At 44.3% G+C, this 26,378-nt stretch overlaps 3 protein-coding genes across 5 annotated transcripts in view; 2 read left to right on the top strand and 1 right to left on the bottom strand.

Annotated features, from left to right (window-relative positions):
* LOC116233971 (aldehyde oxidase 2-like) overlaps positions 1-6,827 on the top strand; it is a 50,479-nt gene extending 43,652 nt beyond the window's left edge. The window contains exons 36-38 of the mRNA XM_031601207.2: positions 2,314-2,435; positions 5,504-5,598; positions 6,797-6,827. Coding sequence (XP_031457067.2) covers positions 2,314-2,367 — 54 coding nt within the window. The 3' untranslated portion in view covers positions 2,368-2,435; positions 5,504-5,598; positions 6,797-6,827. The remainder of the gene's footprint in view (positions 1-2,313; positions 2,436-5,503; positions 5,599-6,796) is intronic.
* A 1,626-nt stretch (positions 6,828-8,453) lies between these two features.
* Positions 8,454-21,062, top strand: BZW1 (basic leucine zipper and W2 domains 1). Of its 2 annotated transcripts, none has more exons than XM_031601200.2 (13): positions 8,454-8,592; positions 8,907-8,977; positions 11,503-11,679; positions 13,954-14,048; positions 14,311-14,376; positions 14,606-14,741; positions 15,252-15,361; positions 15,479-15,649; positions 15,978-16,124; positions 16,484-16,622; positions 17,438-17,560; positions 17,756-19,170; positions 20,897-21,062. In XM_031601200.2, the coding sequence occupies exons 2-12, from the start codon at positions 8,917-8,919 to the stop codon at positions 17,785-17,787; spliced, it is 1,257 nt and encodes a 418-aa protein (XP_031457060.1). In that variant the 5' UTR covers positions 8,454-8,592; positions 8,907-8,916; the 3' UTR covers positions 17,788-19,170; positions 20,897-21,062. The 2 variants fall into 2 exon arrangements, with proteins under 2 accessions (XP_031457060.1, XP_090000376.1); XM_090144250.1 differs by having other exon boundaries at positions 8,473-8,588.
* CLK1 (CDC like kinase 1) lies at positions 19,178-26,242 on the bottom strand. Of its 2 annotated transcripts, XM_031601196.2 has the most exons (13): positions 26,087-26,241; positions 25,627-25,766; positions 24,751-24,988; positions 23,559-23,649; positions 23,068-23,134; positions 21,508-21,624; positions 21,186-21,352; positions 20,999-21,093; positions 20,785-20,914; positions 20,387-20,469; positions 19,904-19,983; positions 19,584-19,674; positions 19,178-19,502 (listed from the first exon to the last, which is right to left on the bottom strand). In XM_031601196.2, the coding sequence occupies exons 2-13, from the start codon at positions 25,764-25,766 to the stop codon at positions 19,287-19,289; spliced, it is 1,515 nt and encodes a 504-aa protein (XP_031457056.2). In that variant the 5' UTR covers positions 26,087-26,241; the 3' UTR covers positions 19,178-19,286. The 2 variants fall into 2 exon arrangements, with proteins under 2 accessions (XP_031457056.2, XP_090000370.1); XM_090144244.1 differs by having other exon boundaries at positions 20,785-21,093; positions 26,087-26,242.
* Between the last annotated feature and the right edge of the window lie 136 nt (positions 26,243-26,378).

Below are 26,378 nucleotides of genomic sequence, written 5' to 3'. Positions count from 1 at the left end.
TCTGAGATTATGGTCTGAGTTTGTCTTTAGTGCCACTTAATTTGCATCTCTGTGAGGAAATATGACTGTGTCTAGACACAGTAGGTATGCTTCACCACTAGTTCAAAGCTTCCAATCTATGCTAGTTTCACTCTGAACCTTGTACCCCAGTTTCCTACCTTTCTTCCTTAAAAAAGAGGAAGACGGAAATATGGATCCAGGTCTTGTAATAACGTGGAGTTAAAATATAGACTAATTGCACAAGAACACTCCCAAATACAACATTTGAGTTCTAGGTATGGTTTCATGCAAGCAACCCTGGTGACAGTGGCATACGCAGAATCTGAGGGTGCAAATTTGAAGTATTCACTGCAGAGGCCTGAACTGTCTAGGTCCCTGTTACATCATATAAGCTCATTCTCTGTGTCATGATCTGATAAGTATTCCTGGAGCTACTTCAGTGAGTGTATCCGTGATTTTTATGAAAAGGCTGAGGCTGGCAATGGCTCTCCCCATTGTACAATGCACTTCTAGCTAAGATTACAAGTGCTGTGAGCCTTGGCATACTACATGCTTTCAGTAAACATGCAAAAGACCTATTTTCTGCCTATCTCAGGTACTGTAATTTCTTGTAGTTTTGATATCTGAGTTTGAGAACTGTAGAGCTTCCCAGTCAGCAGCTGCAACGTAAAGCCAGCTCTGGCTGTTTTTGACATAATCTTATCTTCTAATATTTTCTCTAATAGAACAGGCAACCAAAAGGTTTGACTGTGTACTTCTATCTAAATTTCCGCTAGTCGCTGAAATTACTTGGATAGCCATCTATGCTCTCTGCTTTCTTTCCAGAGTAGGATCTTTAATCCACACTTCTTGCATCTTGCCCTTCTCTCACTAGGAGTTGGCAGAACAGAACAGTAGCTGTTGGAGTATGCTTCTTTTTGTGAGACTGAGGCAGGAGCCAACTTAAATCCCCTGTCTGTCCAAGCCAATGATGATCACACAAAAAAATTTATTCACAAAGGAGAAGAGAGGAATGACCACATTGTTTTCTGACTTAATAGTTTTAGGCTACTTCAGCAGGTTTTCCAGGTGTTGTGTAATACGTTGTCACTTGCCCCAGATTTCTGATTGTTTATAAGCTGAAGAGAAAAAAAGAGGAATAAAACAAAATGAAAGGAATAAAGCATGGGAACAATGATTAGATTAATAGCAAAGGTTTTGCAGCCTTTATCACCACGGTCTGTGTCCAGTCAGAAAGTGAACGAGGTGAGTATTTTGCAGATAGGGAAATAGGGAAATACCAGACCAGACTGTGCCAAGATTCTTTAATTTAGCATTCAATTTCAGTTACTACCCTGCTGAGAACAAGAGCTGCTGTGTTTTGACCCAAGGGATTTTTTGGTAGATCTGAGGAGCCAGAAGTCCTTAGCCTGTGCAGAACATCAGGGACACATTTCTGGTATAAAATCTAAACGGGGCTGCTTTCAGATCTTCTCTGGGTATCTGCAAATCTTCTGGTATTCCAGAAATCACACACTATTTCTAATACAGTTTTCAAATTAAAAAAAGAGGTACCACACACTAAGCCAATATTTCACTATTGGAAGTCTAATCAAAAGGCCCACGAAGCTGGGTTTGAAAAACTGTTCTAACATAGGCTGCAAATTTCTCTATGAAAAGGGACAGAAGTTGACTTAGGCAAACCTGCAGGCTACTATCTCTTTCAATGGCAGCCAGCTGGAGACATTCTGACCTCATCCTAACTAGAGCTTGGAACTGTGAATTCCACATCCATTCACTTCTGCTTCCTTTTGCACACGATACACAGTGATCAAGTATTTCACATTGATAGAATTTCTCATATTAATAGAAATCATAACCACAATCAAGAACCTTTGTCATCTAGGTGTTGTGCATACACTTGTTAACTACTTAGAGTTTAAATGAAGATGACCTTTTTATCTTGTCATCAGGAGTTGACATTCTATCTCTGCCCTCTGAAATTTAGGATTTCCTTGCAGACTTCATGGCCTCTGGAATTTAATGCAGTTCCATTAAATCATGTTGTACAACTGAATTTCATATATCAGTTCCTCCTATGAGTAACCTGAAACTTTCAGGCAGTGGGCTCACATGTGCTATGGAGAGATGTCCTTAATTAACTGTTCACAGTTGACTAGAGGCAAGTTGGTTGATTTCGCAGATCTTTATTATGTGAAAAAGAGTGGATTTGTTCATGCAATGACATTGAAATGGATGAAAAGGAAGACGCATTTGTGAATTTAAGATTTTCTTTCCACTTAGCAAAATTATGTTTTCTTTACATTCTTTCAGATTCCAAAAGATAAACCTGGAACCTATAAGCCATGGGCCATTGATATATCCTAAGTATGGAATAACCAGGTGGTACCTTCAGGAACTTACTGACTGAAAGAAAGCATTCCTGCATGAAAGAAGTATAACTGTAATACACACACACACACACACACACAGTTATAGGACAAGGTATAAGTATCAGCCCTAATGTACTGCCGACTAAGACACTTCTCATTTTGAAAAATATATTTCTTTATGAACTGAGCTGTTCTCCATGCTATACTGGAATAATTCTGGAGTTACTCCATGAACTTTGAATAATTTGCATGCAATTTTGAAAATATCTGCAGTAAATCAGAGTTAGATACTGTGCAAGATAGTGACAGACATGCATTGATATTGTAGCAGAACCAAGATTCTAAGAGTACATACTACCAAATATTTTCTAGATAATGATATTTGCCATGGTAACCACAGTAATATTAGTATAGTTCTCTACTTCCTGACAACCCATCTCAGGTCTACTCCATACCCATTAGATCTCTCTGAACCACTACTGGCTTTGACCTCTCAGAGCTGGAATAAAACCACTGCTATTTGCCACAGTCAGTGTTCACTCCACCTCTCCTTTGCCTTATCCAGTTTTGCTCCCTCTTCCCAGTGAAAAGGTGAAGTAGGTCACAGCCGATGCATTCGTCTGTAGGTGAACTGAGAGCATGAGGTACAGGAGATGTTCTATTTCAGATAAAAGGACTAAACTCTTACTAATTCTGAAATATTTGGTTTTTAAATGGGGTCACTCCTTGCAATGATAAGTAGATATTGAGTAGCAGACATGCAGCAGGTGACTGAGCTGAAAAATATGGAGAGGAGCAGGGCTAAGAGGGAACAATGGCAATAGAGCAGTTTGTCATTAAAACCAGGTGTGTCAGCTCACTGTTTGACTCAAACTGTGCCAACATTATGAATGCTGTGACATACATGCTAGAAAGGAGGTTTTAAAGTGATGTAGTGACAGCTATATGAATCTTGATGGAGAAGGTCCTCAGGAGGAGAGGAGACTGAAAAGCAAGTTCAGAGGTGCTTCAGAGAAAACAAAGAAAATGTCTGTACTAAATTGAGCCAGTACAGATATCCATACAAATGAATATTCAGCTTTCACCTTTGATAGTTCAAATAATGAAAGTAATAGTAAGAACATGTTTTACAATGTCATTGTTTACTAAAACACTTGCCAAAACCCAGCAAGTTTTACTTCATATCCTGCTCTCAGTTACATAAACATGTCTAAGCTTATTTCATTTATTTTAATGGTGAGTCTGCAGGTTTAAATTAGTTAATATAGAAGAGAGAGTGATCTGCACGGAGCATCAAATAAATAATTTTATCTACATTTTATCTGTAGCAGCACAAGAAGATTTTATGCCTTTACAAATAAATTAATATTCCAAGTAATTAGAAACTTGATAGCTTATTTTGGTAAAGTTTTCATTTTTTTTTCCTTTTATCTTCTTGTGGATAAATTGTCAGACACTACAGCTCAGCTGGCAATATACTTTGCAATCTGAGACTTTTATTAATTCCTGCAGTCAGTTCCTTAATATGTCTGTGTTCTTTACCTTAAAATGAGATTTTCATAGTCTGTGATTTATCTTTTTGGCTTTTAGTTGTGATTTAAACAAATGCTATCATTTTAGAATGAGTATCAAAGCAACCCCTGCCTTGGGTTTAATATGAATGAAAAGTACTTGCAAACTCTATGTCTGATGAATGTGATCTTGCTTGGGGTATTTTTGGATGATGTATTTTCTAGATTGCATTGGGCTGTTAACTGGAGTTTTCTTAAATAAGTCTTCAATAAAAGCATATTTGTAGGGTGCTGTCCTGCTGTTCTACAACCAGTACTGTTTTGATAGAGAAAAAAAAAAAAAAAAACAGCAATGAAGACAATGTGAGAAATGATATCTGGCTCCTACAGACAGTAAGAATGGCCAGTGTTTGGTCTTACAATTCAGAGTGAGCGATTTGGCGAGCTTCGTGTTTTCCCATCATTGTGGTTTAAGCCGGCAGCAGCTCAGCACCACAGGGTCACTCATTCCACATTCCCAGTGGAATGGGGGAGAGAACTGGGGGAAAAAAATGACAAAGTAGAACATGTGGATTGAGAACTGTTTTCTAAGGCAGAAAAGGAAGAAAAAGGAAAATAACAATAGTAATGGTAATGATGTATGTCTATGAAGCAAATGATGCACAGTGCAATTGCACACCACTCATCAACAGATGCCCAGCCAGTCCTCGAGCAGCGACTGCTCCCCTGGTCAATATGAAGTTTTTTCCCCATGATGTCATATGGTATGGAATATCCCTTTGTCCAGCTTAGGTCAACTGTCCCCTCCCAGCTCCTTTTCCCCTTCAGCCCCCTCACTGGCAGGACAATATGGAAAGTTGAAACATCCTTGGCTCAGCTAAAACTAAAACATTTGTGTGTTATCAAATTTGTTTTTCTCCCAAGGCAGAAACAAAGCACCACAGCAGACACTACAAAGTGAAAAAATAACTGTCCCAGCTGAAACCAGGACACCCACTAATCTGCTGCTGAATTTCATAGTAACAGATGAACTCGGGGGATTTGGTAGTCCTCTTGTCCTAAATCTGTAAAGTAAAGTTGTCTCAATTCCAAAGTACAAGACATACTTGAAAGATACTATTTGCAGAGTATTTGCTCAGGCTGCGTGACAGAAGTCCTGTCTCCATGACCACCAAGGAGCCCAGGGGCACAAGGGAAGGCAGGGAAACCCCAATAAGACAGCTAGAGAAGGCAGCCCCTCAGCTTTTACCCTGACTCTTGCTGGGGCTTCACAAAGGGGCCTTCACCTCCATGGGCCATGGGGACACTCAGCAGAAGAGGGTGTCCAAAGCACTGTCCAGACTGGGAAGGTGGAGTGTAACTTATGGGATGGAGGGAAAATCAACTGGGGTCTAGTACTAAACTTACAGTAATTAGTGTAATTACTGTGATTAGGTGAGGAACCAAAGGCAGGAAAAGGGACAGGTTGTGTTTTTTTAGGGAGGAATAAGCATAGGAAGAGTGATAAATAGGAAATCCAAGCTGATTCTTAGCACACTTGTCTGGTTGTACCCTGTGGCTGATCAGCACAGTGTGTCCTATCTAATTAAACTCCATGTCTGACCATTTTTCTGGGTGAAGGACTCCGTTCTGCATACCTGTGCGTGTATAAGTGCCAGAAACTGGGCTCTGACCAGCAGGAGAACATGTGGTGCCAAAAACTGGAACAAGAGAAGGTATGTATATCTATGTGATCTCTAACAAATACCAAGCTGTGCTGACCAGCTGACTGAGTGTGACTCACAGTATGTGGCTGTATGGGTTGGTGTGTGTGGGGAGGGCTGGGTGCCAGCAACTGCTGTGAGGTTTCAGGCCTTGGGCTCATACCTGCAGGTGATACCACAGAGGTAGATCTGGAATGGATGGACCAGATGTCTAATGCCAGCTACCAGAGGGGTCCGTACTGTATACCTTCAATACATTTGCCCTGCAGAATGAACAAAATATTGATTTTGTTTATTTCAAGTTTTACCCTCATTTTTACATGTATGGGAGTGTAAATAAGTGAATGCCAGGTTGGATGACAGTGCAATGCCTGCAGTACAGGTAAACACAGACCGTGGAGGGAAAGCACCCTCTGAATTCAAGATAATTAACTGTGTAAAGCAGCAGGATCAAGCACAAGTTAACCAGTTGTGCTTGGTGAAAGAATATCACAGATTAAAATTATTCTTTTTCAGGCTTTAAGTGTACTCTCTTGTAAAATATATAATTCTTAAGCTATTCACTTACAAATTCATGTATGCCTTCTTAAACATGCATTCCAGAATAAGGCTTTCAGAGGACCAGCCTCCACTGAAAAATAACATATTTGGTATGCTCCTCGGATAGAGAGCAACAGATGCAGCTCACTTTGCTGTCCTTTGGTGCTGTCACACAGGCATCTCCTGACATTCTTCTGAATATTTACAGTCCTTTACTGGGCCAAACAAGCCATAAGATTCACAGCCAAGGAAATGGTTTGTTGGAGTTAAAAAAAAAAAAAAAAAAAAAAAAAAAAAAGGTTGGGAGCAACTTTAATTAAAGCCATAGTTGTGCAGGTGATCCCATTTTCTCTTCATGAAGCATAATGACTTGCTTTGTTTGCACACCTGATAACAGCTCAAGAGTTTTAGCCAAAGGAACATTATGCTTTACACCTGATGGAAGTTTGGCAGCTGTGTGTGTGAGCTCTGGGTTAATCAGTAGTTTGCCCTTTTAGGGAACAAGGAACTCAGCAGCAATTGCCTCTTTTGTCCTCTACCAGCATGTTGTGTGTTGTTAGCTAGTCTTGCAGATGTGTCTATCTAAGCATTGCTGTTTAGATGGCTTTTAGACTCATACAACCATACTGGTTCTGTTTATGCTGTCTTCTAATGGATGTATGCTCTACAGCCTGCAGACAGGATGAGCGCTGTTGCTACAACTGCTGGTAAAAGAAGCTGTGTGTTACATGGAGGAAGAGAAGGCCTGTGCTCCTGGAACTCAGGAACGTGATTCTACACCAGATGTAAGTAGTTTTAACCCATAACTTTGTTTGTACCAGAATACATGGAGTCTTTATAAGGTGATACAGTAACTAAGTTTGGAGGAAAAGAAGTTACAACTCTGATACAAATTTAGGATCTAATAGTTTTACAGCTCTTAATAATCTGAGGGTTGTGGGTAGCAGTGCATGTCTGGTTGGAGGCCTGCAGCCAGTGGTGATCCCCAGAGGTTGGTGCTGCGTCTGGTTTTGTTCATCATCTTCACTGGTGACCTAGATGAAGGGATAGAGTCCATACTGAGCAAGTTTGCTGATGATACAAAGCTGGGAGCCTGGCCAGCAGGTAGAGGGAGGTGATCTCTGCCCTCTACTCTGGTGAGGCCACATGTGGAATACTTTGTCCAGTCTGGGCTCCCAGCTTCAAAAAGACAGGATCTCCCTAGAAGGAGTCTAGCAGAGGGCCACAGAGATGAATAAGGGCCTGGAGCATCTCCCATATGAGGGAAGGCTGAGCGCTGTGAGGGACTTGTGACTGTTCAGTCTGGAGAAGAGAAGGATGAGAGGGGATCTCATAATTGTTTATGTGGGTGGACTCCTTTTGGTGGTGTGCTGCAGTAGAACAAGGGGTAACGGGTAGAAAATGGAACACAGAAAGTTTCATGCTGACATGAGGAGGGACTTTACTGTGAGCATGGTGGAGCACTGGAACAGGTTGCCCAGAGAGGTTGTGGAATCTCCTTCTCTGGAGATACTCAAGACCTGTGTCGACACACCTGCCTGTGTGACCTGCATAGGGAACCTGTTTAGCAGCGGGATTGGACGCGACCTCTAGAGGTCTCTTCTAACCTCTGCAATTCTGTGATTCTGTGGGTGGGGAAGAAAGGTAGTACGTATGGAGTGATGCTTTCCCTTTCCAAAGCCATGCTTCTGCAGAACAGTCCTAGGGAAGGTGTCAGCGGCCCCAGGTCTGGGTCATCTTCCTTAACTGCCATGCTGTTGTGGCTTCACGATCCACCCCATCTGCTGCTGCTTATTTAACTCAGAAAGCACCAAAGCAAATAACATTTTTCTAGCAGCTCGGGAACGGGCCGCACGCTGTTGCCGCTACGTTTGTGCAACGCAGCCGCCGCCACGCCGCTGACCACCAGCCGCGGCACGCGTTTCGGGCGTGACGGGAAAGGGGTGTTTACCGACCGGCCGGCCGGGGCTCTCGCTGCTCGCTGCCGCCCGGCTGCGTTTCGCGGCTCTGCTGCAGGGGCCGCTGCAGCGCAGTCGGGGCGGCGATGCCCGCGCTCACAGCGCGCCGCCAGGGGCGCTGCCGCCCGCGGACCGTTCCACGCGCAGCGCCGCGCGGGGGGAGGCGGCAGGGGCTGCCGCGTGTGACGCCGTAAAGGGCCGCGCGGGCGCGTTCGCCCCCCGGGGGTCCTCGAGCGGACGGCTCCGCGGGCGGGCGCGGGGCACGGCCAGGTGCCGGGGGTCCGCAGCGCCTGGGCGGCCGCGGGCGGGGAGTCCCGGGGAGCTCGGCCTCCTCCCCGGCCCGGCGCCCCCTGCGGCGCAACGCGATGGTCCGTCCCGGGCGGGGCGCGCCCTCCCCCTTCTCTCGCGTTGGTTCCGCCCGCAGGGTTCTGCCGCCGCCGCTCCTCTCCGCCGCTCGCGTTCGTCTCCGCTCCGGGCCCTCGGGCGATTTCTCTCTACCTTAAAGTCGGTGAGCGGCGGTGGGGCGCCGGGCCGGGGTGGCAGCGGCCGCGCCGATCGCGGCGGTGGAAGGGGGGGGGGAAATCGCTCCGTGCCCCCGCGCGGCAGCGGCGAAGCGCCGTGGGGCCGCCGGGTCGCGCGGCGGGACGGGGCCGCTGTGCGGCGGGAGGCGGGGGGAGCGCGGTGCGGAAAATGGAGGCGGCGGGAGGAGGAGCGGAGCGGCGCCGCGCGGGGCGCGTCGGGAGCGGCGGCGGCGGCGGTGGCGGCGGCGGGGGGAGCCCGGGCGGCGCCGAGAGGTGCGTGATGTGCTGTGCTCCCGCGCAGGGCGTCTTTTATGAATCAAAAGCAGCAGAAGCCGACGCTATCGGGGCAGCGCTTCAAGACCAGAAAGAGAGGTAAGGGCCGCGGCCTGGCGCTGCGCTGCCTCCTGCGCGAGAGCGCCGCGAGCGTGGCGCCGGGTGCTGCGGGCGCCGCGCGGGGGAGGGGAGCGGCGAGAGGGGCCGTGCGGTTGCCGTGACCTTGGTGGAGGAACGGGTCCCGCGGGCCGCGCTGCGCGTTCTTGGCCTGAAGCAGCCGTGCGGTGCTCCTCGGTGGCGGGCGGCCTCGGCGCGGCCTGCTGCGGGTCGTGCTTAGAGAAACAAAGCGGCGAACCGGCCGAGGGCCGTGCGGTGCCCGTATCTTGTCGGGGACCCTGCAGGCAGATCTTGTGGCTGGGGAAACGCGAGAAGCGAGGCGGGATGTGGTTATTGGATGTTGATAGCTGGCGGGGCGCTCTGGTGATTCCCGTCTGTATGGGAACCGTTAGGGCACGGCCGAAAGCGGTGATTGAGCACCTGGTGGAGTGGTGTAGCCAGCTCTGGGAGCACAGGTGGAAGTAATGTGGACCCTGGGTCCATCCCTCTTAACCTCATTTAAGGGCTGGCGGCCACAGGGGAAGGATCTCTTCTCGGACATCACCTGCTTTAAGTGCTCAGGGAGCCCTGATGCCCTGAAAGGGCTCAGCGATTCCTTCTTTATTACCAGATTGTGATGACTGCCTTTCTTCAGGCAGAAACTGGTTTAAAGCAGCTGCCTTCTGTCCTTATTCCATCTCACACCCACTGGTTCCTCATGGTGCTCTGGGTGGCACTCAGGACAGTGAGGGAGCGATAGCCGCTGAAGATGTGGTGGAGGGGCACAGGAGTACCTGGTATCACCTGGAACTGACTTTATGTCCTTTAACCATTGTTTGGTTTCCAAGCAATCCTGCAGTAACGATGAGTTTCATAGATCTGTCCTGGAAAATGACTGCTTCACCATTTTCAAATCTCCACCCTGCTGTTAGGGCTGTGTTGTAACTTGCACTGAATGTAAGGACACTGACATGCCCCTTAGAAAATCGTTTATTCAGGTGTTAACAGTGCTACCTAAGCTGTTAGTGCTTTAGTAAAGGCTTACAGGAGAGCTCTTGTATTATTTGAAGGCTTTTCTTCCCATGGCTTGCATAATCTAAGGACAAACTGAATTGAATAGACGTGAAGACCTCTTCATGTAAGGCTGCCTATTAGTTACCTGAGTGCTGTGTATTGTGCAGATTGCTCCAAAAGTAATGCCTCCTATGTATTTCCATGGAAACTACAGCAAATACAAAGAGCACAATAACGCTATTTGAAAGAGAACATCCTCAGCTACAAAATGCTATTTTCCAACACAGTCACCACCGTCAGTCATGCTTTTTTTTGCCAGCAATGAATAAGAACCTGTATGATGCATTCATTAAAAACCTGCGGCAGTGGAGGTGACTACTGTCACTACTGCTGAAACGCAGCACCTCCCACCTCCTGGTTTTCACATCCACTGTTTGGTCTCCGTGAATGTTCAGCAAATATTGATGAATGTCAGTGGGTGCCGTCATTTCCACATGGAGGAATTCAGTGACACACCTTTGCTTCATCCACACTTCCATGTCGACACCTTTTTGTCAGACTGCCCCTCTGCTGCCATCTGTCGCACGGCAGCAACATGTGATGGGATACTGGTGGGAAGGTTCAACCTCTACTGCTGTACCACCAACATCTGCATCTGGTGTTGCGAGACAACATAATAAAATAGGAGGCACTACTTTTGGATCAGCTCTTATAACTGTGAAAAGGCCGTGATCAAATTATTTATCTCAAATGTAAAAATGTCCCATTCAGGTTTTTCTGCCTTAAAACAATAAAAAAGAGTTAATTATTTAATGTGTATTTAAGACAAAGGGGTTAGCTCAGATTTCTATATTGCCCTCAGGCACTCAAAAGATGGTAGCTTTTTGTTTACCTCCAGCTGAAGAAGAGGTGGTCTTCTTCAGGGAGCACAGCCTGCATGTGTTAACAGGATGCAGTATCTCCATCAAAGTGTTTCTTCTGAAACAGTGAGAGACCCAAAGGACTGAAGTGGAACTTGAGTGATGGGGTCAAACGTACAAAATTGTAGTGCAGTGGAATTACCTTCTGGTCTGTGGCTAAGCCTTTGTTTTGGGGGAAGAGGTTGTGATCGTGTGTGAGCAGGGGTGTAAGAATCAAACTCAGAAATCAGATAGGTTTTGTTAGATTCAGATCATCACAAATGACTGCTCTGCTTAGTGAAAGGACTGAGAAATTCATTGAAAGGTAAATAAGGTATGTTTTAGCTTGAGTGTAGAGATGATAACACCAAAATTTGTAATTACTGGTCATTGAGATTTGTTCTAGGCTACACTGTTATTTCACTATTTGTGCTAGAGACCCCAGTTGTCTTGGGAGGCTGGAATGTTCACAGTTCTATTTCATTTCCGAACTGTCAATGTGTAGATTTCCTTTTGTTTTTCTAAGACAAAAAGAAAGAAAGAAAAGCTTTTCACATTTTTGGAGACCAAGTAAATGTGTGACAACTTTAGTTCAACAAACACTTGTCTTTTCAGATGAAAAAGAGAGGTTTGACCCTACCCAGTTCCAGGACTGCATTATACAAGGTTTAACTGAAACTGGCACTGACTTGGAGGCGGTAGCAAAGTTCCTTGATGCTTCTGGTGCAAAACTTGACTATCGCCGCTATGCAGAAACACTTTTTGACATCCTGGTGGCTGGTGGAATGCTGGGTAAGTACTCTTTGATGGGGCTGCTGTCTGATTTCATTTACTTGACTTTTGACAGAAGCTTGCTGTTTTCTGTCACTATACAAACTCTCTCAGGGAGCATGCTGGATGTGTAGAACAGGGTTTGTTATCTGTAGCAAACTACGAGTATCCCAGGCCTAAATTGGCAGTCAGATTCTTACAGGAATACTCTGTATAGCACACCATGCTTTTGCTTGAGATAGTTTGCCTTCTTGAAAGCGTAGGCTATACAAATTTAGATTAAGGAGAGGCATATTGGATTTTTTTACATTTTTTTTAAACCAACAGTAGAATTTTGTGTAATGAAGGCATTTCTGCTAATGGAAAACAAATGCTTGGTTCGTACTCGTGTGTGGTCACAGAGCCAATGGAGTTGCCCTGGAGGATTCTGACTCGATCCTGTCTTGTGCACCCTTCCCTGTTTTCTGCAAAGTAACATTATTTGCAGAAGAAACTGCTGTGTCTTGGAAGTGCTGTTTTAAGTTGTTTGTGGCTAGCAGCAATGAGGGCATGGTGGGCTCTTAGTATTTGTGTGGGAGTGAGAAATGAGGTTGTTGCCAAGTCAGCAGAAAACACGTGAACTGAGCAAGTGAAATGTGATGACTGAAGGTATTGTAAACTCATACTTTTACATGCACTGTGTAAAGTGCAAAGAATGGAAGGGATGCTGACCAACCAGGCAAGATGTAGATGAAGATAAATGAGGTTGAAAAGTGTTAAGAAAGATGCAGTTCTAGATCTGTATATTTGACTGCTGTTCAGTGGGAAGAGATTCAAGTGGCAGGGAACTGTTTAAAATACAGGGTGTGGAAAGGGCTCGCTCTGTTGTCTACCTAGACAGAAACAGTCCATCTCAGATTGTAACATTTGTTGCCCTATATATTGTGGTGGGGATAAGGACTTCAATGAGAAACTTGGCAGTAATAGAAGACTTTCTGTAATATGACAGAATTCAAGTAACCTAAATGCAGTGGGAAGAGGGAATATCAGATTCTGGGCTGCTCCAGCCTTACTGTGTGGCAGTCCTGCAGTGGGGCGGCTGGTTTGGGAGGGCACCTCTGCTGTACGTGTGGAGCTCTGCCACGGGTACTAGAGAATTGTCAGGTGACTTGCTCAGAGAAATGCCAAAAATAAGGCTTTTAGAATGGCGCAATGTAACAAAGCGTGCTTGCTTATCTGAAGGCTGTGTGTTGGAACAGTGTTATGTAGTCTGAAGTTACTGTGCAATGTTTGCTTTGGCAAAAGCCTCTCTTGCTGATGTTACAAGAGCTGGTTGCATGAGAAAATAGGTTTGTCTGCCACATGGAGCATCACTGCTTGGAAATCTTAATGTACAAACTGGGGGAGATTGCATTCTAAGTCTTAAGACCACTGTGTGCTATGTTAGGAAATGTTTTTTCTCAGAATGAGACGGGAAAAATGCATTACTGCATTAGTGATGATGGAAGGGACATATGTTCAGCTTGCTCTGTATAACAAGCAGAAGCAGCTGAGTAGACTAGTTTTGGTCTTTAATCAGACACGGATGAAATAAGAACATACCACCTCTTAAAATTCTTAACACTGGTGCTTATTTTCATCTTGAAGTCTTGTTTCTGTCTACTGCAAAACAAAAGGATCTCCCTTCTATGTAGGATGGCGTAGAATTTGATCACAGGTTGTTCTGACACTGAAGTTAGCGACTGGAATTCACTGTTATGAATCAGACTGGGTGCCAGTCAAATGTCTGTATTAAACTGAAGAAGTATGTTGAAGAAGCATCTTCTGATTTTTTTCAGTCTAAAAAGCTGAAATGAGCTTTCCAGGCTCAAGTTTTCAGCTCATCTCAAAGACATTGAATTGTGAATATGCGTTTCTAGGTGTTTAATCTCCTGTGGTGACTTGTTTGGTTATATAAGACTGATGTAGAAAGCAGCGTGATTGCAGAAGATAGTAAAAAGTTGTTAGGATTAAGCAGCCTCAGTGTTTAGCTTTAAGGGAAGATGAGCATGTATAATCATATTAACTTGCTTGGACATGAACAAGATGTGTTGTCAGTCATTTTAGGTGTAGGGGTTGGAATATTTAGGTGTTCCAATCTAAGTTACCAATCTAAAGCTTAGTGCATTTACAGCAGCAGAGCAGATAGAAATGCAGGGGTGTCTCTCTAGTGATGTGGTTCTTCTCTTTACCATGAGAAGACAAGATATTTTTCATGTTATGAGTATTTGATTCTTACTGAGGAGTCACAGCACTAATACTGAAACCCTTCCTTAGCCCCAGGCGGTACCCTCGCAGATGACATGACACGCACAGATGTCTGTGTATTTGCAGCACAGGAAGACCTAGAAACCATGCAAGCATTTGCTCAGGTGAGTCCTGAAATGAGTATAACTTTACATAAACCTTTCTGTAGTTGAAAATGAAATGTTTGTGTAGTTGAAACTTCAGGTTAAAAGAAAGTGTATGGCTTGAAGAAGCCTCCTGGGAACCTCTTGGCTTTGGGCACTGTAGAATGGTACTCTTCTAAGCTGGAAGTGCTCTAAAGGAATTCAGACCAACTGTACTGAACTTGACTCCTAATTCAAATTAAATGATAATCCAAAGCATTTCAGACACACCGTCTCTTTTCAGGTTTTTAACAAGCTCATCAGGCGTTACAAGTACCTGGAGAAAGGCTTTGAAGATGAAGTCAAAAAGGTATGGAGTAGATTTGTTTTGGCAGAGAGATAGGCTTTCATATCCTGCTAATTAGTCATTATATGGAAGAGTTATATAATGGATTATTATAATAGAACAGAATCTTCTTAACTGAAGAACAGCAAGATTGTATGAGTATTGGAGAAGACTGACAGTGTGCTAGCAGTGCTGCTGGTTGAGTAACAAAAGTAAGCATCTAGCATGGACTTCACAACTCTTCTGCTTGCAGTTGCTGCTGTTCCTGAAAGGGTTCTCAGAGTCTGAGAGGAACAAACTGGCCATGTTGACGGGTATTCTGCTAGCCAATGGAACACTTAATGCATCAATTCTCAACAGTCTTTATAATGAGAACTTGGTAAAAGAAGGTAAGTGTTGCTGACTCTTCTGTAAGAGGAACGATGATGTGAACAAAATGCAAAGCTTTACTGTAAGTAGAAGGAAACCATGACAGTGTGCCCTTTAGCTAAGGTAAACATGTTGGATCACTTCCTTGAAAGGTCTTTAGAAACTTGTCTTTTAGGAAACTTGTGCGTAGGGCTTCTCTGCACAGTGCTGGGGGCTGCAGTCACTGGAGTTGCCCCGCAAGTGACTACTGTGTTCTGGAAAAGGACCTCTCAGTGCAGAAGGTGCTTGGGCTGCTTCTTAAATTGCAGAAGTGAGAGTGGAGCTTAGTACAGAGAAGCCCTCATGATGCTGAGCTGTGAGAGGAGTCCAACAGGCCAGCAGCTGTGTCCTCAGACAAAAGTATTGCAGGCTGCTTGTGCCACCTCTGAGCACAGCTGTCACTTGGAGCAGGGGGTGACAATTTGTGTGTCTTGTACTTACTGGATTCCCTTTGTTTTGAATTTCAGTAATATACTGTTTCTGTTTCACAGGTGTTTCTGCAGCTTTTGCGGTCAAGCTCTTCAAATCATGGATAAATGAGAAGGACATTAATGCAGTGGCTGTCAGTCTTCGTAAAGTAAACATGGATAACAGGCTAATGGTGAGCCTCGCTGCTGCTACTGATTCACTTCTGAAGGCAGCTTGGTAAATAGCTCTTACCAGCAAAGTACTTGACACGTTTCTCTTTTGAAAGTGTCGTTGTATACTTTGTTTTCAGGAACTCTTCCCAGCCAACAAACAAAGTGTAGAACACTTCTCCAAGTACTTCACTGAAGCAGGACTGAAAGAACTTTCTGAGTATGTTCGGAACCAGCAAACTATAGGTGCTCGAAAGGAGCTGCAGAAAGAACTTCAGGAGCAGATGTCAAGGGGAGATCCATTTAAGGATGTAAGTACTTGTCTGCAGGCAAGGTGTATATGCAACTGTTTTTGTTTTTTTTTTTCCTCTGTGGGAATGTAGCTCAAATTATCTGAAATGCAATAGTATTTAATGCTAATCTGAAGAGGATACACGTCCAATTACTGAGCTCAGGCACCTAGTTCCCACTGGCAATTGCAATAAGTACCAGCTTTACCAGTTTTAATTTTGTGGTCTTTCCTTAATGCTCTGAGTCTTGGCCGTACTGAAGGCTTTTGAGCTGTCTTTAGAACAGAAGTTTCAATTTAGGTTTTTGTCATATGTGATGTACATGATGATTTTTTATTCTCTCTGACAGATAATCTTGTATGTAAAGGAGGAGATGAAGAAAAACAACATCTCAGAGCAGACTGTCATAGCCATAATCTGGTCAAGTGTGATGAGCACTGTGGAGTGGAACAAAAAGGAGGAGCTGGTAGCAGAGCAAGCCATTAAGCACTTGAAGGTATTGTAACCAAGTTGAGGCTTTTGCATCTCCTGAGGTAGAGCTTGGGCTTCCTTTTGTCTCCAGCTTTCTTTTCAAGTGAATTGAAACCTATAAGTACCATAATGCAGAGACAGCATTAGATGGGGAGCTCCTCCCCTTGCAACTTTAGTATTGATTGTTGTTCCAGTTATTGAGGTAAAAGCAGTACGATTTTGGCAGAAACACTCCCGGGGGTGTGTGGAAATTGCTTCCCCGATATGTGGGTTGTAAATTTCTAAGCAGTGGCTGATAGAAACTGCGTGAAGCCAGCATAGATGGGCAGTAAATGTTAAGAAATGTTGTGTGTCTGCGTGTCAACTTGTTTTTCCTTATTACAGCAATACAGCCCTCTACTTGCTGCCTTTACTACCCAAGGTCAGTCAGAGCTGACTCTTCTGTTGAAGATTCAGGAGTATTGTTATGACAACATTCACTTCATGAAGGCCTTCCAGAAAATAGTGGTGCTCTTCTATAAAGGTAAATCTCTGTGGGGTTGATTTCATTTTCTGTTTAAGCCTGGATTGCAGAATGGTTTGGTCCTGGTAAGGCCTTCAGGGGAGCTCAGGTGCTTTTCCATAACTGAATAATTTTCTACCCTCAGTTTGCAAACTTAGAACTCTAAAATACAAGTGGAGATACTGCAGTCTTTGGCACGTGGATAAGTACTCTGGACAAGGAAGGGTGCTTCTTGTCTCCTGGAGCAAAGCAATAAGACTTTTAGGCACTTAACTACAGTCTTTTCCTTAAGTATAATTCCTAGTTCTTGGTCTGAACAGGCAGAGATTAAGACCACCAAGGTGTCAAGGTGCTCTAGGGCTTCTGCTAAATGGCTGTTTAAAAGGTATTAAGGACATGTTTGTGGGCCTGTAGAAACACCATAGGAACATAAGGAAAATTGTTGATGTAAAGATTATATTGTATTTGTAAATGGTAACAATTGAAAACAGCTGGTGTGGTGTCCTGACATCTGTTCTAGCGGTTGACTGAAGCTTTTCTCAGAGTACATGAACTCAAATAGCCGTGAAATACTCAAGGCTGTGTTATTACTAGGAGTAGAAGTGCAGCTTCTGGAGGCAGTGCTCAGGAAACCCCCAGTCACCAATCTGAAATGTGTGGTTCTCAGAACTTTAGGAGTTATTCATAGCTCAGGTATGTCCAGCCATCCCCAAGGTGCAGCCAACAAATATGTGTTGAAATTTGTAGGGGAGGAAGCAAAGGCTGCTAGGCAGGGTTCCTTGCTAACTGCTATTAGGTGTTTTGCCCTATTAACATCACTCTTGTACCCCTTACAGCTGAAGTTCTGAGCGAAGAACCCATCCTGAAGTGGTATAAAGATGCACATCTTGCAAAAGGAAAGAGTGTCTTCCTGGAGCAAATGAAGAAGTTTGTTGAATGGCTCAAGAATGCTGAAGAAGGTAAGCAAAAGCTTAGTTCACAAGTTTCTCTTCACTTTGAGATGCCTGGTGCTTTGTTTTGTTAGCTGGGAGGCACTAGTGGATTTTCTGAGACTGGGAGTGCCCCCAGTTCTGGCTGGAAAAGCAGTCCCTGTGGTTTGGGGCTGCTGGAGGGCTGGCCTCATGGCAGCAGCTGATCAGGGTTCTCTCTTGCAGAGTCAGAGTCTGAAGCGGAGGAGGGTGACTGACCTCTGGAACAGTCCTCAGTAAAGCAAACAGGAGCTGTAGATAAGTGTCATGTCTCATGTGTCCTTCTGATTCTTACATCCTACCTCCCTGTATCAAGCATGATATAAGGGCTCTCATGGCAAATTTATTTTAACTGTTTTCTATAGTTATTGAAATACTGGGTTTAGTTTTTAAAACCATGTTTTAAGTAGGTAGTTTACAGGAGCTATAGATTTGACTCTAACCTGCATTTGTCCTTTCAGTTATATTCTACCTCCTGTATTTTCTACTGTAATAATGTAATTTAAGGCCTTCCACAATTAAATTCATTTTACCTCCTTGGGTTTTCTATCTGCATTTGAGTAGACATGATTTCGTAAATGAGATATATGGCAGTTCTGTTTGCACATTAAATTGTAAAAAGCCTCTGATGCAACGAGGCCGTGGCTTGTGTGGTAACTTGGTGTGACACTTTAATCCATACTACTTGCTCCAGCTAACCTTGTTGATTGTCCATCTTTGTAAAATCTGTAATCTCTTTTCCTGTACTTCCAGCATAAAGTAATCTTAGCATCCAGCTGTTGCACGAGGCACCTGCGCCACTGCAGGGAGCTCCTGTGGTGGTGGTAGTGACCTCTGTAGCTAAGGTGGGGTATGAAGAGTGGCCTCTCTGAGCCTGCTGTCACAGCTGGTGGCCCAAGTTCCTAAGGGACTGCACCACTTACTGCTCAGGCTGATATACAGCCAAGGATCAGTTTGCAGCTTCTCTCCCAAGCAAATAGTGCTGTTCTGCATGCAGCTGCCCAGCAGCTTTCTAGAGCCCTGACTGAAGCTGCTCAGTGCTTGGGCAGGGCTGTGCCTTGCCTGTGCTGTTTGTTACATACAGGACTGCTGGAAGGTAAGCTGAGCAAAACCCTACCCCCGCCCTTACATAGGATTACTTTATGCTGGCAGTTGTTCCATGAAACCAGATTATCTGTTCACCAAAACTTTGAATTCTTGAGGGCAATTCTCAGGACAGCAGGTAATTTAGGACAGCTGGTAAAGACAGGCTGCTGTTGTAAGCTAATAATGAGCACTAGCTGAAATACTCATAACCTGAGTATACCCACTAACATGAAAAAAGAAAGTGGTGATCACAGTGCTATCTATGTTGAATACTACAGTGATCTTCCTTACTTTGTAATTTTTTTTTCAAGCAAATAAAGGCCATTCTTACACTTAATGCAGAGTGATGTCTGTAAGCATCTTTAGTTCCCCAGTATTTTACCATTTCTGTGACTTTTTCATAATCATTTATCTTTTTCCCTTTTAGGAGAAGCCTAGTTCATAAAAGATGCTCTTTCCATGTGTCCAGGTTAAAAAAAAGTGTTCAGAGATTTTAATAATAAGCAACCACTCAGGTTAATATCTTTTTTTCTTAAATAACTTTTATTTCAGCAGCTGCATTAAGTATCCAAAGAGTCACAATACAAAATAAGACATTTACAAAAAAGAACTATACATAATAATTTATTACTTAAAATCTTCTAAATTTCTTTGGTGGGCTGATATCATCTGGATGGGACTGCTCTGGTACAGGAGATAGCTTCCTTTTCTCTTGTTTCAAGGGGAAGAAGAAAGGATGTTTTAGTGCTTCTTCAAGTGTAATACGTTTAGCTGGGTCATACTCCAACATTTTTTGAATGAGGTCAAAGAGATTCTCATGGTCAGCATCCCTGCATGTCATGAATTCCTACAATACCACAAATACTGTTTTATTCATATCCTAATTACAGTTCCATCCCCCCAAGCCCTTTCCCTTCTATCATTTTACCTTCAGTGGTTTACAGCGCCTTGCAACATATCTGCCTGCAGAACTGTGCTCATCCCAGTCCAGCTGGTCCCGATGGAAATATTTCCGTTTCCTTCAACAAACAGCACAACTTGTTATTTAAAACCTATCTGTCCCCTCCCAAATATCTTTACTGGCATGTTTCCTCCCACAGGGAAATGATCTGAGAATATTCCACTACAGCAAAGGCAGTTTGTTAAACAAAAACATGTATTTACTTTTTTTTCTTGTTAAACCAAACCTGAAAATACTGCATTTAAAAATTAGGAATCAAGGTAGAGAAAAATGACAAGTGTAATTACCTGGTTTTCTGTATCATGTGATTAGGCAAAGGCCCCAGTATCCGTTCCATCATTGCCAGGTGCTCTTTGCTGTCATGAGTCTGAAGGAAAATGAACATTTCTCTCTTATCCTTACATTACCATGGTATACACACTAACCTGATTTCTGGATTGTACACTGCAAAACAGTAATGACTCTCACATGAAGAAAGAGCCTATAGTCATCTTCTTCCAAGGCAGTTACAATAGATATTTTTTTTCCCCTCCCAATTCTGTCTTGCCTTCTCTTTGGTCATAAATTTCCCCTATAAGTACTGCTGTCAAAACATACACATACTTGAGTAATATCTGCTGCTAGTGAGAGATGAAGCTGCCTCTGTTATCCCTTCAACGGGGCAAAGCAGAGAAGTATAGCACAGTGTTCTGCAACCCCATCGTGCCCTGGGGTTTCTACCAAGCAGCAGCGCACAACACACACTGCATCTCCAAGCCTCTGTCACCTACCGGAAATACTGTGAACCCAAGGTAGTATTCTATGAGAATACAGCCAATGCTCCAAACATCACATGGCTGTGCCCATCCCAGTGCTGTGAGAAAAAACAAACCAGAAACATCAGGGTTAGATCAGGCTACAAGCAAAATTGAACAGCTCAAAAAAAGTACACATTTCTGTAGTACAGGTGAAAAGCATACAAAAATTCTCCAAGTGAAAGAGATCTGTGTAACACACTTCAAAAAGCTCATTACCACTATGAAAACAAGAAATATTCTGTCCAGCCAGGCACACACAGTGCTGAACAGGACTTTTTTTCCAGTTTTCCATATGTGGTCACTGCTTAAAATTATCAGCACTGAATGGAAAAGCACACTCTCTCTCTTGAAACAAAAAGAATTCTACTGACCTAAAATAACTTCAGGAGCCCTGTAGTGTCTTGTAGACACCAGAGTGCTGTGATGTTCGTCATCGTATGTTGCACTCCCGAAATCCACCACTTTGATGTCTGGATTTTTTAGTGTGCGCTCATCACGTTTCTGAAGTGAAACACACCAGGAGATGTAAACGATGACATAAACCCAGAAGGCTGCAGGAAAGAAGGGGAGATGACAGCAACTTACCAGTCTGGGGTTATATTCTTCCACATAATCAGACTGGACAAATAAAATGTTTTCCGGTTTCAGATCCGTGTGTGTCAGTTTGTTCAAATGTAAAACTGCAAGGTAACAAATACAGAGATAAGTTAGCAAGTCCCATGGAGAAAATTAAACAAAAATAAAAATAACATACATACATACATATACTTACAGTTCACAGATTTGCAAATCTGATACGCCATTTGTCTAATGTGGTCCAACCTAAATGGCAAAAAGCCATTCTCTTTAATAAAGTCATAAGTACTGAGTCCCAGTAGCTCAAAAACAATGCAGACATGGCCATGATGCTCAAACCATTCCAACATCTGAACACAGCGACTGCAGAAAGCAGGAAAATACAAATTTCAACAGTAAGTAAGTAAGTAATACATTGTGCTGAGAGACGTACATCACATGACGTGGACAACTTCAAGATCACTGGTGTTACAGAAAGTGACATCAGAGCAATCCTAAAGACAAAGTAAGGTACTTACTACGTATTGCTGGGGTCTGATGCATTTAAATGTTCCAGGACTTGTACTTCTGAACGTGCTGCTTCAGAGTACCTATCCACATTTTTTACTATTTTTACAGCTACATGTCTACCTCCCCTGAAATAAACAGGTTAAACAGTCATTAGAAGAAGTAGTTTCAATTATTCCTTAATTACCACCATATACACTGCATAAAAACAAATGTAACCTGTGAACCTTAACCAGATAAAACATTTTCAGAGAACAGCTTAGGCTGGAACTAGCTTTAAAGTTTACCCAGTTCTAACCCCCAGCCACAAGCAGGCTGCCACCCACCAGATCAGGCTGCCCAGTGTCCCAGCACAGCCTTCAACACCTCCAGGAATAGGGCATCCACAGCTTCCCTGGGCAGCCTGTGCCACTGCCCCATCACCTGAGTAAATTATTTCTTCATAATATCTAACCTGCATTTCCCATCTTTAAACTTAAAACCACTTTCCTATGTCCTAAGACTATCAGACCATATAAAGTCACTCACCTTCATGCTTACAGGCTCCTTCAAGAACTGTAAGTATATACTGACTTTTATATATATATATATATATATATATATATATATACAATAACAAAGGTCCACATAGACACAGGCGCAAGTAAAATTTAGCTGCTCAGGTATTACTTTTTAAAACATACTCAGTATCTGGTGTATCAGCAGTATTCTTAAAGATAGACACTAGTTTACCTCCTAATGCTGCCTCCAGCAGCTCTGCACAACTGCTACATTAAGGTGCTCTGCCTAGGACACAATGTAGTACACACATTCAGGAGGAGAACAGCTTCCTGCATCCAACTCTACTGCACGACTGAAGGGGAAACTTAAACTGCAACTGTGCAGCAACAGTGACATGCAACGACAGAATAACCTGCTAATAAGGTCTAACTGCAGGAAGGGTTAAACTCCCTAGAAGCAAAAATGCCAGGGACAAAATAACTTCACATAAGCAGGTGAAGTTTTTCCTGCTGTGGTTTCCCAGCATTATATTACAGCAATTGCAAAATAGTCCTAGGTGCTCCTTCTGGCAAGCGGAACTGGTCATAAACTAAATGCTGAGCAGGGACAGCCTGCGCCAGCACTCACGGAGCAGGGCTCAGGTGGGCATGTTTAGAGAACCAGCTCATGGCACATCTTTGCAGACTGCCTAATGCATTGCTCATTTATATCCTTTTATATTTAAGCACAAATGTGTGCTTAATTCACCTCAAGGGGTGCAGCAAAAACTCTCCAGCATCAAACAGCGTATGCTCCAAAGAACATGCAAGAAACCTTCCCCAAAAGGAAGTTTTAATGAAGAAGTGGAGCAGACTGATCTCCAATTCCAGCTACAAAGCATTTGTAACTGCCACAATAATGTCACTGGGGAATTAAAAAAAAAAACACCAATTCTGTTAAGCCAAAATGTTAAGAAATACACAGAGCAACATATGAGCTAGTAGGGATAAAAATCAATAAAATCATTCTGAGAGCACTTAATGAACTGTAATTCTATCAGTCCAACTGATAAGTTTAGAAAAAAGACTTACGCTTTGTGATCGATGCATTCCACCACTTTTCCAAAAGCTCCTTCACCCAAAGTAGCAACAATCTCATCTATAAAGGAAAGAACCGTCAGCTCCAGAAGTTGTTAAGTTACTCAGCCATTAAAAAAAAACCAAGCAAAACAAACAGAAAAGGCTAAATGCTATCACTGAAGGTTATTCTAGACTGTGCTTCTTTAAAAATGTCAATAACTAGGTTGAGAGATGTTATCGGACAACTCTCATCAATGCACATTTACAGGTATCTCATTCTAACACATTAATTTCATTTACTAAGTTGGGATTAAAAAAAAAAAGGGGGAAAGGAAAAAGAAATACATTTAAGTTCTCCAGAAGAAGATTAATGATCCCCCCCTCCCCCAAAATAAAACAGAACAAAAAGAAAGAAAGAAAAGACTGCCAAAGCCCCCTAACATCTTATGCTAAAAGAAATTACTATATCTGAATGTTAATAAATTTTGAAAAATATTCTATACATCTTGCACTTAGTGCGTCTCCACTCTGACAGATCAGGTGACCCTCCTCATCATCCTCTACACTCCTGGATCTTTTCCTTCGATGACTCCTCTGGAACGGCACCAAGATGGTCAGGCCAATCAATAAACCCGAGTCAATTCAGGTCAGAATACGAAATTCATTCAGCGGGGAGATATTCGGGCATTCAGATACACGCCAGGCCACAAACGGTTGGCAGGAGCAATTTCAAATTCAGTCCCCGGAAATTCACAGGGCACATAGTTTATGTTACAGGAGAAAAACATGGCAAGGAACAAATTTTCAGATGAGATACTCAAAGTGGCAAGGCAATAAAAAAATACAACATTGTTTTTTCTTTAAAAATATTGGTTCACTGAATTTTCATTTAGGTTTTCAGTGCCCTTATTTCTTATAGCAAAAGGATTTAATAATTACATCATATAAAACAGCCTCATGGCTAAATGAAAATACCCCTCTTAAGTAATTGAGTTTAAAATGACTGCTTGAATATTCAGTAACAGCTTTTTTTTAAATCACAAAAGTACCATATATATTTACTTTAGGCTGTCTCAACTGAAGATATTAAACCATAAACCCTATCTTCAGCTTTTTCAACAGTTAAATATATGATAACGATTAGAAAAAGTGCCCTGCTAGTGGACAGTCTCTGTACTTATCTAATTCTACAGATTTAATTCAGACCTAAAGCATTTTATTTAATTGGTACCAAGAAACGTGTGAAAACCTAACATTATCTTCTTGCTATTTCAGTGATACGTACTCAAAAGCAAGTCTGAAAGTTTGCATTTGGACTTTTGAGTAGGGCAGAAATAAATATCTGATGTCATAATACATTTTTAAGGCATGAAAGTGATGCCTGCAGAAATATTCCATTTGATGGTTTCTACTCATTAATTGGCTCAAATTACAGCCAACAAACAAAAGGCAAGGCTATATTCCATAGCGTTACAAGCATAACCACAGAGTATACGTTCTCTAAAAGATTAAAAAAAAAAAAACAACAAAAAAACAACACAAACTAACAAAAAGAATTATCAATCAATACGAACAAAAGGGCTAATCTACTAACATCATTCACAGACTTCCCCAGACCCCACTCGATTACTGCTGCCCAGCTGGGAACTTATCTCCCTAAGACACAACCCCCTCAGTTATAACTGGACAAACCACCTGTGAGTGATGGTGGTGGTGGCAGGCGCTGTGCTGCGTCCTGTACCACCGCTTGTAGCTGCCCTTCCCGCTGCGGCCCGAGGACCTGCTGCCGTGGTGGCGGTGGGCGCTCTTGTCGTGCTCGCGGTGCTGCTGCCCGCTGTCACAGCCCTGCGTGTGCTCAGTCCTGTACTCCTCCACATAGCGCCTCCGCTTGTGGTGCTCCCGATCATTTACGGATTTGGTTTCTGAACATTTACTACAAGCAAAAGAACACGTAAACCCAATTAAAGTAATTCCTGCATCCCTATAAAGAGACAGAGTTGACCAAGTTGGAAGGGTCCTTAAACATCATCTATGCCAATGCCCCTGCAATGAATAGACATCTACAGCTCCATCAGGCAACTGGAGCCCCAGTCAGCCTAACCTCAACTGTCTCTGAGCACAAGGCATCCACCACCTCTCCAGACAACCTGTGACAGCATCTCACCACCCTTACCGTAAAAAGCTTTTTCCTTATATCCTGCCTAGATCTCTCTTCCTTTAGTTCGAAACCATTTCCCCTTATTCTATCACCACAGACCCCGCTAAGGACTCTGTCCCTTTTCTTCATCGAGCCCCCCTTTGGGTACCAAAAGGCCAACTTCTTCGGAGGTCTCTCCAGAGCCTCCTCCAGGCAGAACAGCCCCAGCTCTCAGCCGGTCCTGGTAGGATAGGAGCTCCCTATGTTGGGCCGTTTTTGTAGTCCTAATCGAGCCATTTCTTTCTGCTTTAGGCAGCAGAACATCAATCTCAAACACTTCCACCGCAAGCTGCCGCCGCGTTCTCCGACAGCCATACCGGAGCAGGCCAACCGCACGCGCAGGCCCGCAGGTACCGGAGCGCCGCAGCCCTCACCTGTGAGGCCTCTTGGCCACCTCGTGCCTGTAGTGCCTGCCCTCCTGGGCACCGCTGGGCGATCTCCGCTTCCCCTGGCGCTCGCTGCCGCCGCGCCGCCGCCCCCACCCGGGCTGGTCGCTGCGCTCGTAATTTCCCATCTGAAACCCACGCAACGTTTTGTTCTTCAAACCGCGCGTCCAGACGGGGCGTCCCACGGAGCGCAGCGCACAGCCCACACGTCCGGCGCACCCACCCTCCCTTCCTCGCCCCCAAACGACCGCAGCAGCCCTGCTTCCCCACAGCCCAGCCCCACGCCGAGCCCCGCCGGAGCCATCTTCTCCGCCGCGGGGCGGGCACACAACATGGCGGCCCGGGGAGGCGGGGGCCTGGAGGCTCCCGACCGCGGCCCCGCCGACGGGCAGGAAGCGGGCCCCGCTCCCTCAGCCCCACCGCCCGGCAGCGCGACCCGCCCCCGTACCTCAGCAGCCCGGGTTGCCGCCGCGCTCTCCGACCGCCGCCGCTACGCTCTCCGGAGCCGCCGCTACCGCCGCGCCTCAGCCGCTCTCAGCTCTCGGCCGCGACAAAATGGCGGCGCCGCGGAGCATTATGGCGCGAGCCGTGCGTCACACAGCGGGGCGGATGCGGAGCCCTGATGGGGGCGGTGCTTCCCAGCCGCCCCGCCCGCCCGCCCGCCTCCGCGGGAACCCGATGTGCTCCCCTACTAAGTTGAGAGAAACAAACTCGTCATCAGCGCACTGGCAGAGAGGAGT

Source organism: Phasianus colchicus, chromosome 7 (genome assembly GCF_987193195.1).
Source record: "Phasianus colchicus chromosome 7, bPhaCol1.hap1.1, whole genome shotgun sequence".
NCBI classification, from domain to species: domain Eukaryota; kingdom Metazoa; phylum Chordata; class Aves; order Galliformes; family Phasianidae; genus Phasianus; species Phasianus colchicus.
This window is presented reverse-complemented; position numbering and strand designations above follow the sequence as displayed.

Coding starts and splice junctions, on each gene's coding strand:
- BZW1 (XM_031601200.2), top strand. CDS start 8,917: ATGAATCAAAAGCAGCAGAAGCCGACGCTATCGGGGCAGCGCTTCAAG. Junction 14,742..15,251: donor TGAGAACTTGGTAAAAGAAG/GTAAGTGTTGCT, acceptor TCTGTTTCACAG/GTGTTTCTGCAGCTTTTGCG. Junction 16,125..16,483: donor AAGCCATTAAGCACTTGAAG/GTATTGTAACCA, acceptor TCCTTATTACAG/CAATACAGCCCTCTACTTGC.
- CLK1 (XM_090144244.1), bottom strand. CDS start 25,766: ATGGGAAATTACGAGCGCAGCGACCAGCCCGGGTGGGGGCGGCGGCGC. Junction 24,989..25,626: donor GTGGCCAAGAGGCCTCACAG/GTGAGGGCTGCG, acceptor TTTTGCTTGTAG/TAAATGTTCAGAAACCAAAT. Junction 19,503..19,583: donor GGCGCTGTAAACCACTGAAG/GTAAAATGATAG, acceptor GTGGTATTGTAG/GAATTCATGACATGCAGGGA.